Source organism: Phocoena sinus, chromosome 5 (genome assembly GCF_008692025.1).
Source record: "Phocoena sinus isolate mPhoSin1 chromosome 5, mPhoSin1.pri, whole genome shotgun sequence".
In the NCBI taxonomy this organism is placed as follows: domain Eukaryota; kingdom Metazoa; phylum Chordata; class Mammalia; order Artiodactyla; family Phocoenidae; genus Phocoena; species Phocoena sinus.
Window position 1 is genome coordinate 36,550,529 of NC_045767.1, and position 13,839 is coordinate 36,564,367.

At 52.7% G+C, this 13,839-nt stretch overlaps 1 protein-coding gene across 2 annotated transcripts in view; it reads left to right on the plus strand.

The window, feature by feature from the left end:
- JAKMIP1 (janus kinase and microtubule interacting protein 1) overlaps nt 1-13,839 on the plus strand; it is a 131,925-nt gene that overhangs the window by 91,985 nt on the left and 26,101 nt on the right. Inside the window, exons 9-14 of one of the 2 annotated variants that reach the window (XM_032632707.1) lie at nt 3,554-3,682; nt 4,867-4,995; nt 6,376-6,459; nt 9,506-9,568; nt 10,986-11,084; nt 13,677-13,778. In XM_032632707.1, coding sequence (XP_032488598.1) covers nt 3,554-3,682; nt 4,867-4,995; nt 6,376-6,459; nt 9,506-9,568; nt 10,986-11,084; nt 13,677-13,778 — 606 coding nt within the window. Of the gene's footprint in view, nt 1-3,553; nt 3,683-4,866; nt 4,996-6,375; nt 6,460-9,505; nt 9,569-10,985; nt 11,372-13,676; nt 13,779-13,839 lie in introns of those variants that run through there. The other variant, XM_032632708.1, reaches the window with a different exon arrangement.

Genomic DNA, 13,839 nt, shown 5'->3' on the forward strand with positions numbered 1-13,839 from the left:
TGTGGTATTTTGTGTACATGAAAATGCAGTGGAAGGCAGCGTTACTTAGTCTCCAAGAAGACAGCCACCAGATTTTCACTTGAAACATTAAAATGTCTTTTTCTATCTTGTTGTTTTATTAATAAAGGCATAAATATACATAGTACATTCTGGCTTCCCATTTAATACAGTCACTTAAAAAAACTAACCCTCAGAGGAAACAAACTAACCTCACCCATAAGTTATACAAGGTTGGGGGCAGGTCATAGTCAGCTCACTGCTGTCCTGGAAATTGTATGTGCCGTGTATCTGTGGATTTGTCTCCTTTCTGATTATAGGGCTATAATTTGAATGTCCTTTTGTGTTTGATCCCCACTCTAAGAGCTGCTTCCTCCTTCCCTCACTGCAGCATGCTTCCTAGGGTTCTTGGTCTCTGGGGCCACATGACACTTCAGGGGGCTCCACTTGAGTCTGGGCAGGTCTGCTTTAAATGCGCGGCTGCGGCGTCTGTAGTTAATACACTGTATTAGGGCTCAGTAATTGAGTACTTAACTCGCAGTCCCGCAAGTTTTCAAAAAGCGGGTTGTCCTAGGTAATGGAACACTGAGTCATCACCTCCCAGAATGGCCCATGATGCCTGCAGTGAGTGACCACCACTCAGCATCGCGTCCTGGTCGTGTGGAGACCGTGAGGCTTGATGTTTCCTGGGGCTCCATCGGTGTGCCAGGCAGGGCCCTCCCCGCATCACCGCTCACTGCCACTCAGCACAACAGGCCTGTCCCCAGAGGCCTAGCGATTAGCAGTGTTTACAAGAAATGAGGTCAGCTGAGTGGCTGCCCAGAAAAATAAGGAGCCTGAGGCTCGGGTGAACTGCATGTGTGCAGAGGAGCTGAGCGCTGTAAATGCATCCGCCATCAGCTGTCATAGCCACAGCTCCCTGGAGATGGAACATCGTTGACACTTGAACTCAGGTGGGGTTTCTCAACCCAGGGGCAGGGGGGATTTGAGTGTAGGATTGTCTCCTCCAACCTCCACTCAGAAAGGAGCCTAATAGGGCCTCACATTCCTACCTGGTGGACTCACCTGGGGTGCACAGTCAGGTGGAGGCCCAGCTGATGCTGGCTGCATGAATGAGGGAAGGGAGGTCACGTGCAAACCCGACACTATTTGTGGGTAAACAGGTTTGTTTGGCATTGAGTTCATTGCAAATACTCATTGAACAACTGATATTTCTTGAGTGTGTCAGGTCCTGGGCTACGGTGGGGAACAGAAGAGCCCAAATCCTTGCTCTCATGGAGCAAAATCCCTGTCCTCATAGGGCCTATATTCTAGAGGAGAAAGACAGCTAATAGACACATAAGCAAAATATGTCTTATGTTAGGTAGCGATGAGCACTATGGAGAAAAATAAAGGAAGGAGAGCAGAGGTTGAGGTGGGGATAGGTTAGTCAGGACTTTGATGTGGTGGTCAGGGAGGTCTTTTTTAATGTTACATTTGTGCAAGGACTTGAGGGAAGGGAGAGAGAGAGCATTGTGCATTCGGCGAAGAGCACCTAGGCAGTGCAAAGGCCCTGTGGCAGGCATGTGGAAGGTGCAGGTGTGTGCTTGGCAGTGTGGCTGGAGCCCAGTGGTGAAGGGCATGAGGCCAGAGCAGAGTAGGAGGCAGGTCCTGCACGGCCGGTGGACTGCAGTGTGGATTGACTTTTACTGAGGTATGGTGCAGAGCCGGTGGGCTTTGTGCAAAGGACCAATGCGACCTGACTCTTGTTTCAAAATAGTTCATCTGACCACCAGGTTTTGGGACAAGGGCAGGAGCCGGAAGGACGGTAGGAGGCAGTTTTTAAAATTTCAGTGAGAGTTGATGGTGGCTTGAGCCAGGAGGGAGGCGCTGGTTCCTGGAGGATTGGATTCCGGGCTGAAGATGGAGCCAACAGGATTTCTCCCAGAGGCGTGGAACATGGGGGGCGGGGCGGGGGGGGGGAGCCTAGGTTTTTGTCCTGAGGAACTAAAAGTATGGAGCTGCCGGTGACAAGCACGTTAGACTGTGGGAACAGTTGGTTTGGGGGTGTCCACTAGCCACCCATGGAGCTGTTGAGGAGATTATTTGGGAGTTCACGGGGCAGTACCTGCCCCTCCTGTATTAAATAAACAAAAAGGAGCACAGGGTGAAAGCAGTTTGCAGAAACACGAATGCCAAATGCAAAGCCATTGTGGATGACAGCGGTGGTCAGGTGCCTTCAGTAAAGCCTCTTGAGAGACACTAACCGTACAAGATGACAAAGGAGCCCCCTTCTTCTCCCTTCCTGAATCTGAATTATTTCCTAATCATGTTATTGATTGTGGTACCAACCACATTTTTCTTACATCTGGGCACATGAGATTGTACACAAGCATTAGCTGCAACAGAGTGGGAGGTGCCCTGCGCATGTGGGGAGTGCCCTGACCCCTCCCTCTGTGTGTTGCGGGGGGGGGGGTGGGGGGGTGGGGGGGCGGGCGGGGAGGGGGATCTGGGAGGAGCCGGTTCAGATGAACAGGTAGGAGCCTGGGCTTGGCTCTGGATTTAGTTATAGTTCTTTCTTCATGGTCAAGAGCATTCATTGATTGTAAAAACAAATAAAAATCCTTCTCTGAGGCTATTTTGGGGAAAAAAAGTGCCAGTGTTTCTGGACAAGGGATGTTGATCTGGTGATTGTGAGTTGACATCTGCAGCCCCAGGGGACGAAGCTCTTTGTGGTAGCGACCAGGCCTGGTTTTGGTCTAGTTGGAGCCCCCAGGCCCAACCTAGTGTCTGACCCATAGAAGGCGCTCAGTCAGGTGTTTGCTGAATGAATGAGTGAGTGAATGAAGCCCCATCTCCTGTGATATTTGGGGTGGGAGAAGTGCTGGACAGGGTAACCGGGAGGCCAGCACACAGAGCATTTAAAATTGCCTCTGAATCTGAATATTAGGTGTATGTGGGTCTGTTACACTCTTCCTTCTCATTTTGTAAGTGTTCCAAGTTTTCCATGACAGACGGTTAAACTAAAATTGCCTCACGGGGAACGTCTGGTGAGGACCTGGGGCCCACACTTGTCCAGCTGGAGTCCCAGGGTCCACCCGTGGACAGTCTGCCTCACCACCTTCCCCTGTGCCTGGTCTAGAACACCACGTCTCACGTGGCTCCCCTCCCCTCCTCCTCCTCAGTACAGCAAGGATGCTGCCCACTCGTACTGCCCTGGGCGTGGTGCTTGGTGACCTCACTTTGTGCCCACAGGTGAGGTGGGGGGTCTCATGTCTGTCCAAGGGAGAAAGTAGCTGGCGCTCAGAAGGGCCAAGGGGCTGACTTGCAAAAGGTCATCAGCTCATGCGCCTGGAGCCAGGTTGGGCCAGCACGCTCTGTGGCAACCCACCACCCTGTGACCACCTTTGGCGCCCCTTCTCCCCCAGCAATCACACACAGGCCCTCCGACCCACCTCCTGGGATGCCCTGTTGGCCCAGTTGCCCATCGTAGCCCCCTCTGCCCCGGGGAAGACAGGATGGAGGATCCAGGTGATTCTGAGTCCCCTCCTCATGTCATGCAAATTGCCTTTTTCAGAAGCATGTTGTGGAGACATTTTTTGGATTTGACGAGGAGTCTGTGGACTCGGAAACATTGTCAGAGACGTCCTGCAACACAGACAGGACGGACAGGGCTCCGGCCACGCCCGAGGAGGACTTGGACGACGTAAGCAGACCTCACCCTGGGGATGCTTGTACAGCGCCTCCTGCCTCTGGCCGCTGCAGGCATTGCTCCCTCACTGTGAGGCACGAGCCCTGCAGGACCTGTGTGATCATAGTCCAGCATCCAGGAAAGGTGGTCCCCACTGTCACAGGTTCCGAGAATGGTGATGGGGGCGCTGGCAGCACGTGGGGGCCCCTTCCTTCCCCAGCACGGCTTTCACACAGGAGATCCGTGGCCACTGCGTTGTTGCTTACCCTTTGTCACTGAAACTGCTGAGTGGCGGTCTGTTCCTCATCCCCCTGTGCTAACACACGCACATGCGTGCACACGCACACAGACACACGACACCCATGTATATGAAGATGGCATATCACTGTAGGAGAGGATCCAAACAGCACTGGGAAGGGTAGAGAGCAGAGTGAAAGCCACCTGGAGCCTCTCCTCGTGGCTCAGCACCCTCACGCTTTCCTGACTCTCCATCTGTGCATGCCCGCGTCCGTGACCATGGCTCTGGTGAGCTGGAGCCACAAAGCAGGGAGGAGCAGCTTCGCTCTCCCCCACCTCCCCCACCTGGTGGGATTCACTCAGGAAACCCCATGACACATGATCACGTCAGACACAAGCTTTTTGATTTGCTCTTTTCACCAAGAATGTGTAACAGGCATCTTTTGACACCAAACACTGTGTTGCACGTCACCCTCTGTCACGAGCAGATCCTCATGGATCTGCACGTGCCTCTAACCTAACAGGCCCCGATGAGAGATGTTACACGGATTCCAGTTTCTCACAGCTGCGGCGATGCTCTTTGAGTGGTTGTTTCCTTAGGAGAAACTCCCAGAATGAGGAGGGCTCCTCGTGCTGGGTGGGAGGGGCGCCCTTTACAATGTAGATGCTCACCCGTGCAGTCTTGCAGTCGGGGCGGGCTCACCCTTGCTCGCCTGCACCTGACTGAGTGATTTCCGGGGTTCAGGGAGCTCCTGGGAAGGGCGCTGACGGCAGAGAAGGCATCTTGTCCCCGAGCCCTTCACTCCAGAGTTCCAGTTAGGTCCTGGCAGTGACCGGGTCATTGTGTAACTGTTGGCAGCAGTCGTGAGATCTGGACACGTGCTTTGCCTGACTTGACCCTGGCACCGCAGTTCACGTCAAGTCACGCACTTCCTCGTGCTTTTCTTTTCCATGGCGTTAAGACTACAACCCGAGAAGAGGCTGACCTGAGGTTCTGCCAGCTGACCAGGGAGTACCAGGCCCTGCAGCGAGCCTACGCCCTGCTTCAGGAGCAGGTGGGGGGGACGCTGGACGCCGAGCGAGAGGCCCGGGTAGGTGCGGCGGGCGGGGCGGCGAGCGTCTGGGCAGAGGCCGGGTGGCTCGTGCCCTTTCTGGCATCGGGATTCCATAGGGGTGCTGAGCGAGGATGGGGACGCCTAACAGCTTCCGCCGTGGCAACATTCCAGTGTTTAGCAAACCGGACGGGGACTATCTGCCCATCCTCAGTGTGACGGTGGAACTTGCAGAAGGAACGCTGCCGTCTCACACGTGTCGTGTGCGCCGTCCATTGGCAAGAACGGTTTCAGAATTTAAGACTCAGTGATGAAATCAGGCCCACTGTTAAACAGACTTCCCTCTCTCCTGGCTGAGGAGCCCTCAGGCATGTCCGTAAGGAGCCCAGGCAGAGACGGTCAGGGTGTCCCAGCCCACACGGCGCTCTGCTGGACACCCAGGTCTGGGCCACACCAGCCCTCGTGCTGGGCTGAGCTCTGCCTTGTAGTAATGTCCACTCACTGGCCATCACCCCACCTTCAGGAGTCACACAGACCAGAGTCCGCTGGCCCTTCCTTCGGAAGGCGAGGGGGACTCCCAGGGAGCACACCCGCTGGGGCCAACGTTTCACCCCAGCGCGTCCCCGTTTCTTTCCCACAACAGCCCCGTGAGGTGGGAGGTGGCGAGTGAGGCTGGGGGAAGGAAGCTTCTAGTGCTACAATAGCATTCCACCTGTAACCGATAGACTGGAGGAGGTATACTGCTGGAAGTGGTTTGGGCTGAATCGTGGTTTTCATTAAAAATTTCATCTACTTGCAGCATTTAAAAGTCAGGAGATTTCACATAGAAATTCCGATTCCTGGCTTCTCTTGAGGGCTCAGAACACCTGGCAGAACGGGGCTTCCCGTTCCACATAGTCCCATTTGGCCGCAACCGCTGAGTGGCATTCCCCCTGAGATGGGACATGTGCCTCTGGTTTGCCACAGTCCCCACCACTCCCTATTACCCCACACCCAGTTGGCTCCCTTCTTTATAGTACCTGCCTGGTCCTTGGGGTATTTTGGAATTCAGCCCTTGTTCTAGGTGGCAAAGGCCCACGAGATGGGCTAAGCAAGCATGAAAGTGTTGCCGGCATTCGTGATGCAGCCACTGCACTTGGTCAGCTGGGCTGGGACCTGATGTGAGTGAAGAAACTGGCCCCTTCTCCAGTCTGCAGACTTATTTCTAAACTGAGGGGGTAGCACTGACAGCCTCTCAAGACCTTGCAGTTCTTACACACGTCACACCTGTAGGTGACAGAGGAACCAGGTAGGCCAGTTTGCACGTGTGCTCCTAAAAACGGACCCGTTTCTTAGGACTGGATCCTGCAGCCCGGTCCTTTCCACTCTCCTGTCACCATCCAGGGTGACATGCTCACTTCCTGGTCTTTTTCATTTCAGACTCGGGAACAGCTCCAAGCTGATCTGCTGAGGTGTCAGGCCAAAATCGAAGATCTGGAGAAGTTACTGGTTGAGAAGGGACAGGTGAGCAGAAACGGTCATGTGTTCTGTGGCTGTTTACATTTCTGTTCCCTTGGTGGTGTCCCTGGGGCCTTGGTGCCAAGGGGACTATTCTGTGGATCTGCATCGTTCACTGCGGAGACAAGAGAAAAAAACACTAGCCGAGACCAGGCGAGAATATCCCAGCTCACGCGCCTCTTTACCGAGTTTTTAAAAATCAGACACGTTATGAGATCCTGACTTGGCTTTTTCTTTGTTTGTCAAATGCACAAGAATAGGAGACAATTCCAAAAGTAAAGTGGTCACCAAAATCTTTTCTGACTTGAATCTGGAAGAAAAGCTGGCATTGCCTATGAGGATTCAGTTGTGGAAAAGAACTGGTACCTGCAGCTAGCTCTGAGTGACGGCAGGCAGAGGCGGCCTCGGGATTCCATGTGGTGACTGCCATATACAGATCTGGGCCCCGAGCTTCTCAGATTAGAGTCACCTCCGTTTGCGCTTTCTCTGAATTTGGTTAGGCATGAATTCTCTGAATTTGAATTCATTGCATATGTTGACAGCAGGACACAGTCGAGAGGCAAAACCTGGGCCCAGACCCATCCCCTGGGGTGGGGGGACCCTGGGGGGCTCTGGGTGGAGGTCCAGTCTCTCAGAGGGTAGCATCTAAAAGCAACATGAACCCAGGGGTCAGTACGGGTGGGCCATGCTCTCCACGTCAGAACTCTGTGGAAAGAGATAACCGGGACTTCTCAGTGGCTTACCACAAGATTTCTGTCCTGCTTGACGCGCTGCGTGTCCTCCTGTAGGCAGAGGGTCTCCACTCCATGTGGTCACTCAGGGATCCAGCGCTGGAGGCAGCACCATCTTGTACTGGCCTATCCATAGCACATCCTCCTCGACAGGGGCCAGGAGAGGCTGTTCAGTGCCTCAGCCTAAACAGGCACATTTCCTGCCTCTTGTGAGGGTGCCAAGGAGTGTGTGGGCAGGTGGAGTGTGTGGTGGCACCACTGCCCCAACCCCAGGGCAGGAGGTGACCTGAGGAGGTCTGGCATGGGCTCCTAGAGGCCCTACGGTGGGACACAGGGAGTGGGGAGGTGGGTGTAAGGGAAGGGGTTGTAAGAGGCTCCAGGAGGGTTAACGGGGGCTCAGGAAGAGCTACAGAGCAGATGGCTTAGAACTAACTCTGGTGTCCAGTCAGTGGGATGAGGGCTCAGGTTGTGACTGAGATTCAAATGGAGGCAGCTGGCTAGTAACTGGAACTCAAGCCTGCACAGAGCAGTTCACCGTGGCAGCATTTATGCAGGACTGACTGGGCACAGGGTAGCAGCCAGCCCTTGGGAGCTGGTCACGTAACCATGGTCCAGAATCCTCTGCGGAGGCAGGAGTGCAGTGCAGGGCACACGCTGCAGCAAACCCACCACATTCCAGCCCCACCGCTGACCTGTTGCACAGCCTTGGGCAAGTTACATGGTCTCTCATGCCTCAGGTTCCTCATCTTTAAAATGGGGCTAATAATAGTACTTAACACATAGGGGAAGGGGAGACTCAGCAGCAGCTGGGTGGAGTCCAGGTGAGAGATGAAGCTGTTTTCAGACTCCTGTTCTAACCTGCCATTGACCTCATCTTCCCTCTTCGAGGCTGAGCTCACAGGTTGTAACTTACCCGACCACAGTCTACGAATAAGTTAACCTCCTACCTGAGGGTGCTAGGCCCTGTCTGTGGGCCCACTCTGCCCTCAGTTCCTGCTAAATGAAGAGGCCAGTTTGGGACAGACCACATGGCCATTCATTTGTTGAGCACTTACAAGAGCCCTTGCCCTGCGCCAGGCTCTGTGCTTGGGGTATGATGTATCAGTTAGCTATCACCGCCTAACAAATCACCCCAAAACTTAGTTGTTTACAATAACAAAAATTTTATTTGGCTACAGTTTTATGGGTCAGCAGTTTGGGTTGGGCTCAGCTGGTGGTTCTGCTACTGGTCTCACCTGGGGTCATTCTAGAGGCTTCATTGTTGGTAGATCGATTGGGGATAGATGGCCCTAAGTGGCCTCTCTATCCTGTCTTTGCATTGGTGCCAGCTGTTGGCCAGATTCTTATGGTCCCTCATCCTTAAGGAAGCTACCCTGGCTCCTTTACCTGGTGGTCTGGGGGCAGGAGGAAAAGGCAGGCCCCAAAGCACAAGTACATGCCACGCCTCTGCCTGTGTCACGTTCACTAATATCCCAGTCACCAAAGCACGCTGCAGGCACGCCCAGCCTCGAGGTTGCAGGAAGAGATGCATCTCTCCATGGAAGGAGCTGCAGAGTCACGTTGCAAAGGGGCACAGAGATGGGAGGGACGTTGCCAACAACCTCCCACAGGAAAAAAGATGAATGGAGCCGGCTCTGTCCTCACAGGGACTCAGCCTCGTGGGACCTACGCGTGTGTCAGCCCAGGGACGGTGCAGGCTGATAATGTTGGGTAGAAGGAAGGGAGGAAGAAAGTTCCCTCGTGTACTCCTTCATCCATCCCCTGGCGTTTATTGAGCACCGGCTGTGTGCCAAGCACCATGCTAGGCACTCAGGATGCTGGTGTAAAGACAGACTTAGCACCTTGTGCTCCTGGAACTTTCCTGGACAGGACTTGTCCAGGCAAAGAGACTTGGTTAGGGCGTCACGGGCAGAGGGTCTAGGATGAGCAGAAATGTGGTACTGTAATGACTCCAGGTGTGTTGAGTGTGGGCAGACCCTTGGGGTGCGGCCTGGGCGCTGGCCTGCGGGCCGCAGGGAACAAGCCAGGGGAGGGTCTGTTGGGGCCAGCTCAGTCGCCGTACAGGTGCTTTTCTGTCAGTGATACAGACGCACTCCCTGTGCTTTAAGGAACGTGAGAGGTGGAGGAGGGATGCGCCACAGACCCGCTGGTTCTCTTTTTCAGGTTTTGAGGGATGATGCGATCGTTCTAACTGCTGTCCTTTTCTCTGACGTTTTCATAGAAAGTTCCATACGAAGTGACCTTTCCCCCTGCCACTTTATTTGTTACTTAACTGTCTGTTTGCTTCAATGAGTTTGAACATATTTAGTACTTTTCCTTAGGATTCCAAATGGGTTGAAGAGAAGCAGCTGCTCATCAGGACAAACCAAGACTTGCTGGAAAAGGTATGTGGCACAGACACCCTGACCCTCCGCAGGGGATCATGGAGCCCCCGTGGACTTCAGAGGCCTGCTCTGGCCGCGGGAGTCTGACCCACGCCCCTCCTGGGGGCTCTGGCCTCTGGTCCTGGTTCTGTCCTCTGGGGCGGGGTCCACAGAACTGGTTTAGAGCACCCTGCAGACATGATTGGGGCTGCCCATTCTTCTGATGCTGGGCTCCCAGGCCACCTCTGCCATTGCCTTGGGTTCCAGACCTCCTCCCCTGCCTGCTTCCCGTGCATGGGCCTGAGGCACTGGTTGGCAAGCAGGCCCTCGGCGGTCATAGTCCAATTCATGGACCGGAGGCCGTGGCGCTGGCAGAGCTGAGCCTGGCCTTCCCTCTCTGGTCATGGAACTTTCTGATCAAGGAACTTGCCAGAGCTCTCCTGTACTAGTGGAATTGGACCTGGGTTAGGCCGTAGCTGCTAAGCATCCTAGAATGCCCCAACTGTATGAGCCCAGCCTTGCCTCCTTGGGTGGGGGGCCGCGGCCCTGTCCCAGCTCTGCACTGGCCCGCTGTGTGGCCATCCATTGTCCCGTGTCTCTCCACAGCATCTGGGGCATTGGGACAGGACTGGTCATTGTCCTGCGAGGCAGCCCTGTGCGTTGGGAGAGATTTTGTATCCTTGGTCCTGCTCGCTCTATTGGGAGACACGGAAAGCTCTCACAGTGTTTCCAAATGTCTCCCGGGGGTGGGGCAGTACCAGCCCAGTAGAGACAGGAGGGAGTAAAGGTGACCGTGACCCACCGGGGCCCTCGTTTCCATGCATTGTCTTAGTCTCACCTCAGGCAGCCTAGTGGGGGGGCTGCTGTTTGCCTCTAAGGTACCAACAGCTATGTAGCTGACCCAGGGTCTCCCAGGGGGGTTGGGACCCAGGCCATCCCCCTCCCAGACTGTGCTTTGGGGAGATCTGCTACCATTTGGGCTCCCCATAGGAGCACTCTGGGGAGTACAGGGTGACTTCCTGCCGGACTCTGGGTGGGCTGACTGGGGGGCCGGGTCGGAAGGAACTCAGACAAGCTTGGGGATCACTCTTGCTTCCCCCACGACTGACCTTGGGGACGGGACTTAATCGCTCCATGCCTCAGTTTCCCCACCATTCGTGTATTCAGCAAACATCTGGCCCCCGTGCTGGGCCAGGCTCGGGACCGCAGGGGCGCAGCAGGCGCGGCCTCCATCTGTGCCATCCCCAGCTCCCGGAACAGAAAAGGCCTTCTTCACCCACTCGCTGAAAGCCTCCCCTTCCCACCCGCCCCCTGGTGACAGCCCCTGTGTCCTCAGGCCAACACCGAGGGGGTCTGTGATCGGGGGACACATTCTCATGGCCCCTAGTGAGAGACAGTGGTTCTCCCACCCGTTAACCCACAGGTGTTTCTGCTCCAGATTTACAGGCTGGAAATGGAAGAGAACCAGCTGAAGAACGAAATGCAAGACGCAAAGGATCAGAATGAGCTGTTAGAGTTCAGAGTGCTAGAGCTCGAAGTAAGAGACTCTATCTGTTGTAAACTCTCAAACGGAGCAGACATTCTCTTTGAGCCCAAACTGAAATTCATGTAAAGTCCCAGATGTTTTCAAGCATGTGTAAGGGGACGTGTGACACTTGCTTTCTTTTCTTTTATTTTTTAAATCTGTATGTTCAGAATAATTTCACTGCCTTAATATGTTCTGGAGAGAATGCTCACCGAAGTCTTTGGACATGTACCAGAGCTAATATATTTATTGCCTACGGCTTGTTTTTGCACTTAATAAAATAATTTGTTTTTGCAATATTTTGCCTTTTTTATTTGTGTTTCATTTCCATAACTACTTCCTTCTTGCATGCATAGTCACCTGGTATGCATTCTGCAAACCCGGACAGAAGCACTGTTGCAATTAATAACACACCTTTTTAAGTGACCTTGCATGCATGAATCTCACCTTTTGAGAGAGCGGGGTCCGACCTGGCCCGCAGCTGACTCTATAATGTGTTTACTGCTAGTTTGGCCCATTTTCTATTTGCCAAGGTAAACACGAGGTAAGTAAACAGGGTAAAAGGAGGTATTTGCATAGGCGGTTGAGAAAGCTTGTAACGTTCCAACTCCTTCATGCAGTGAATACAGACATGGCAAGCAGTATTGGACTAACACAATTGTTGTTTGTAACTCAAACGGCAACTCAGAACGACTCTTTAGCGTGAAGGGAGATTGAATGTTGTTCACAGGTAGAAATCTTGTCCCGAATCTTCAGTGACTTCCCAGATACACGGAGTTGGACCCAGTGTGAGGGATATTGATGGGATTATTGCTTCCTACGGGAACCTTGCCTCGGGTGTGTTACTGTATTGCCTTGCTGCCACTTCATACCCCTTTTTTGTTTGTTTCCATTTAAAAATCATCGACCTGTGAGACATCACCTGAGTTTGTGACTGGTTTTCTCTAAGCATCTGTGGTGACACGGCTCTGCTGTCCCTCCGCTGAAGCCTTTGCGTGTCCAGAACCCTCAGTAAAAGCGAGCTCCTTGGCAATGTTGGTGTTTCTCCGATTTTGTTTTCTCCTCCCGGCCTCAGTTAAAATTCTGCTTGCACTGGAACTTCCCATCTTGTTCTTTGTTGTGCTGACATTGACCGTGGCCTGAATATCTCAGAACCAAGCGTTGCCGTGCAACTCAGCTCTTGCTTGAACCTGAACCGAGTCCTTCCTTCGTTCATGCAACAGAAGTAGAAGTTAGGAAAGGTCATGGTTAATACTACTGCCACTGTTAGAAAACCTTCCACGTCTCTTTGTGTCTTTCTCATGAGAATTCCATAAGCATCGGTCGCTTTACTAGAACTTTCTTTGAGTGTCTCCACCATCCTTTGGAGCCATTGGAAACCAGTCTTTTGACTTTTGTTCATCTAAAACATGGGCTTTCTTTTGTCACCTTTTCTGTGGAGACCCCATTTAAGTAAGCATTACAGGTAGGAAAGGCTTCTGTAGCACGGAACCATTGTGAATTGTGTTGTTCTTGTCTAATAAGGGAAGTAAGGTTTTCTAGCTAAACCGATTCAAACCAGGTTAGGCAGATTGGGGCTTGGTGGAAATTAATTGAATTAATGGCCCCACCCTTCCTCTCTCCTTTAGAGCATCTGCTTAAGACCTGCCGTCTGGTGCTCATCTTGGCTACATTTCTTAGTTGAATGGCTAAAGAAGCCCATTGGTTCTGTAGCTAGGTTCTGCAGGCATGGTCCAAGGCAAGCTTACTTACCATAATTTTGAGAAAATAAAAGCAGTTTGATTTCAAGGTATCATTTGGGAAAGGTCTTCTCTGCTGGCTGACCTGTCCATTGCTCAGGGTTTAAAGGCAGCTCTGTGTAGAAAACACGTTTGAGACCAGAGTTCTGTTCAGCTGCTGTATTTTATTTCTGTAAGTAACTGGGCTTCTCCTGTCCTTTTTAAAAACTTGTCACTTTACACAAGATTAATGTACTGCTTCTGGGAAAATGCTTGCTCTCCTTCCTGAGTAGTTGAGATTCGACTGTTAATCTAAGGCAGAGGTAGAATGATCATTGCAGTAGTGTTAGTGCGGTTCAAAAACAAATTGTGAACAAAGTCAGCAGATTATATTGAAAAAGATGTGAAGCCAGGGTCAGGGTCCTGGCCCTGCCACTCGCTCATGTGGGACCTCGGGGGGTCTCTGCCTCCCCAGCCTCCTTCTCTTTGTCCACAAAACGGAAGCAGTCATGGCTGCCTCGTGGGGTTGTGTGAGGATGAAATGAGGTAACGATGATTTCTGTTGAAATTTCACGCGCTTGTTCTTCCCGAGTATTTAATGATGGTAGTGTGACTTCCTGAGCTTCCATCAGCAGGTTAACTCAGGACACTCTGCTAACCACTTCTTCCCAGCTGATTAGATTAAGAAGTAACCCCGTGTCCACAGGAGATCCCCTGTGGTGCAGACAGGACACAGAGTCTCCATCAAGATTGTAGCCTGAATGCGTGCTTTCTAGTAACACCTTTGCCAACTGGAATTCGTTGGTTTTTGCTGAGTAACGTGGGAAAATGGCAAGTGGTAAATAATCCAATAAAGTTCTGTTTTTAAACCAAATCTTTTCCCCAGGAGAGAGAGCGGAGGTCGCCAGCATTTAACCTCCAAATCACCACCTTCCCCGAGAACAACAGCAGCGCCCTCCAGCTGTTCTGTCACCAGGAAGGAGTTAAGGTAGCGTGCCTGGGGGGTGCCCCCGCTCTACTACGGCCACAGCCTGCTCAAACTCTAGGCT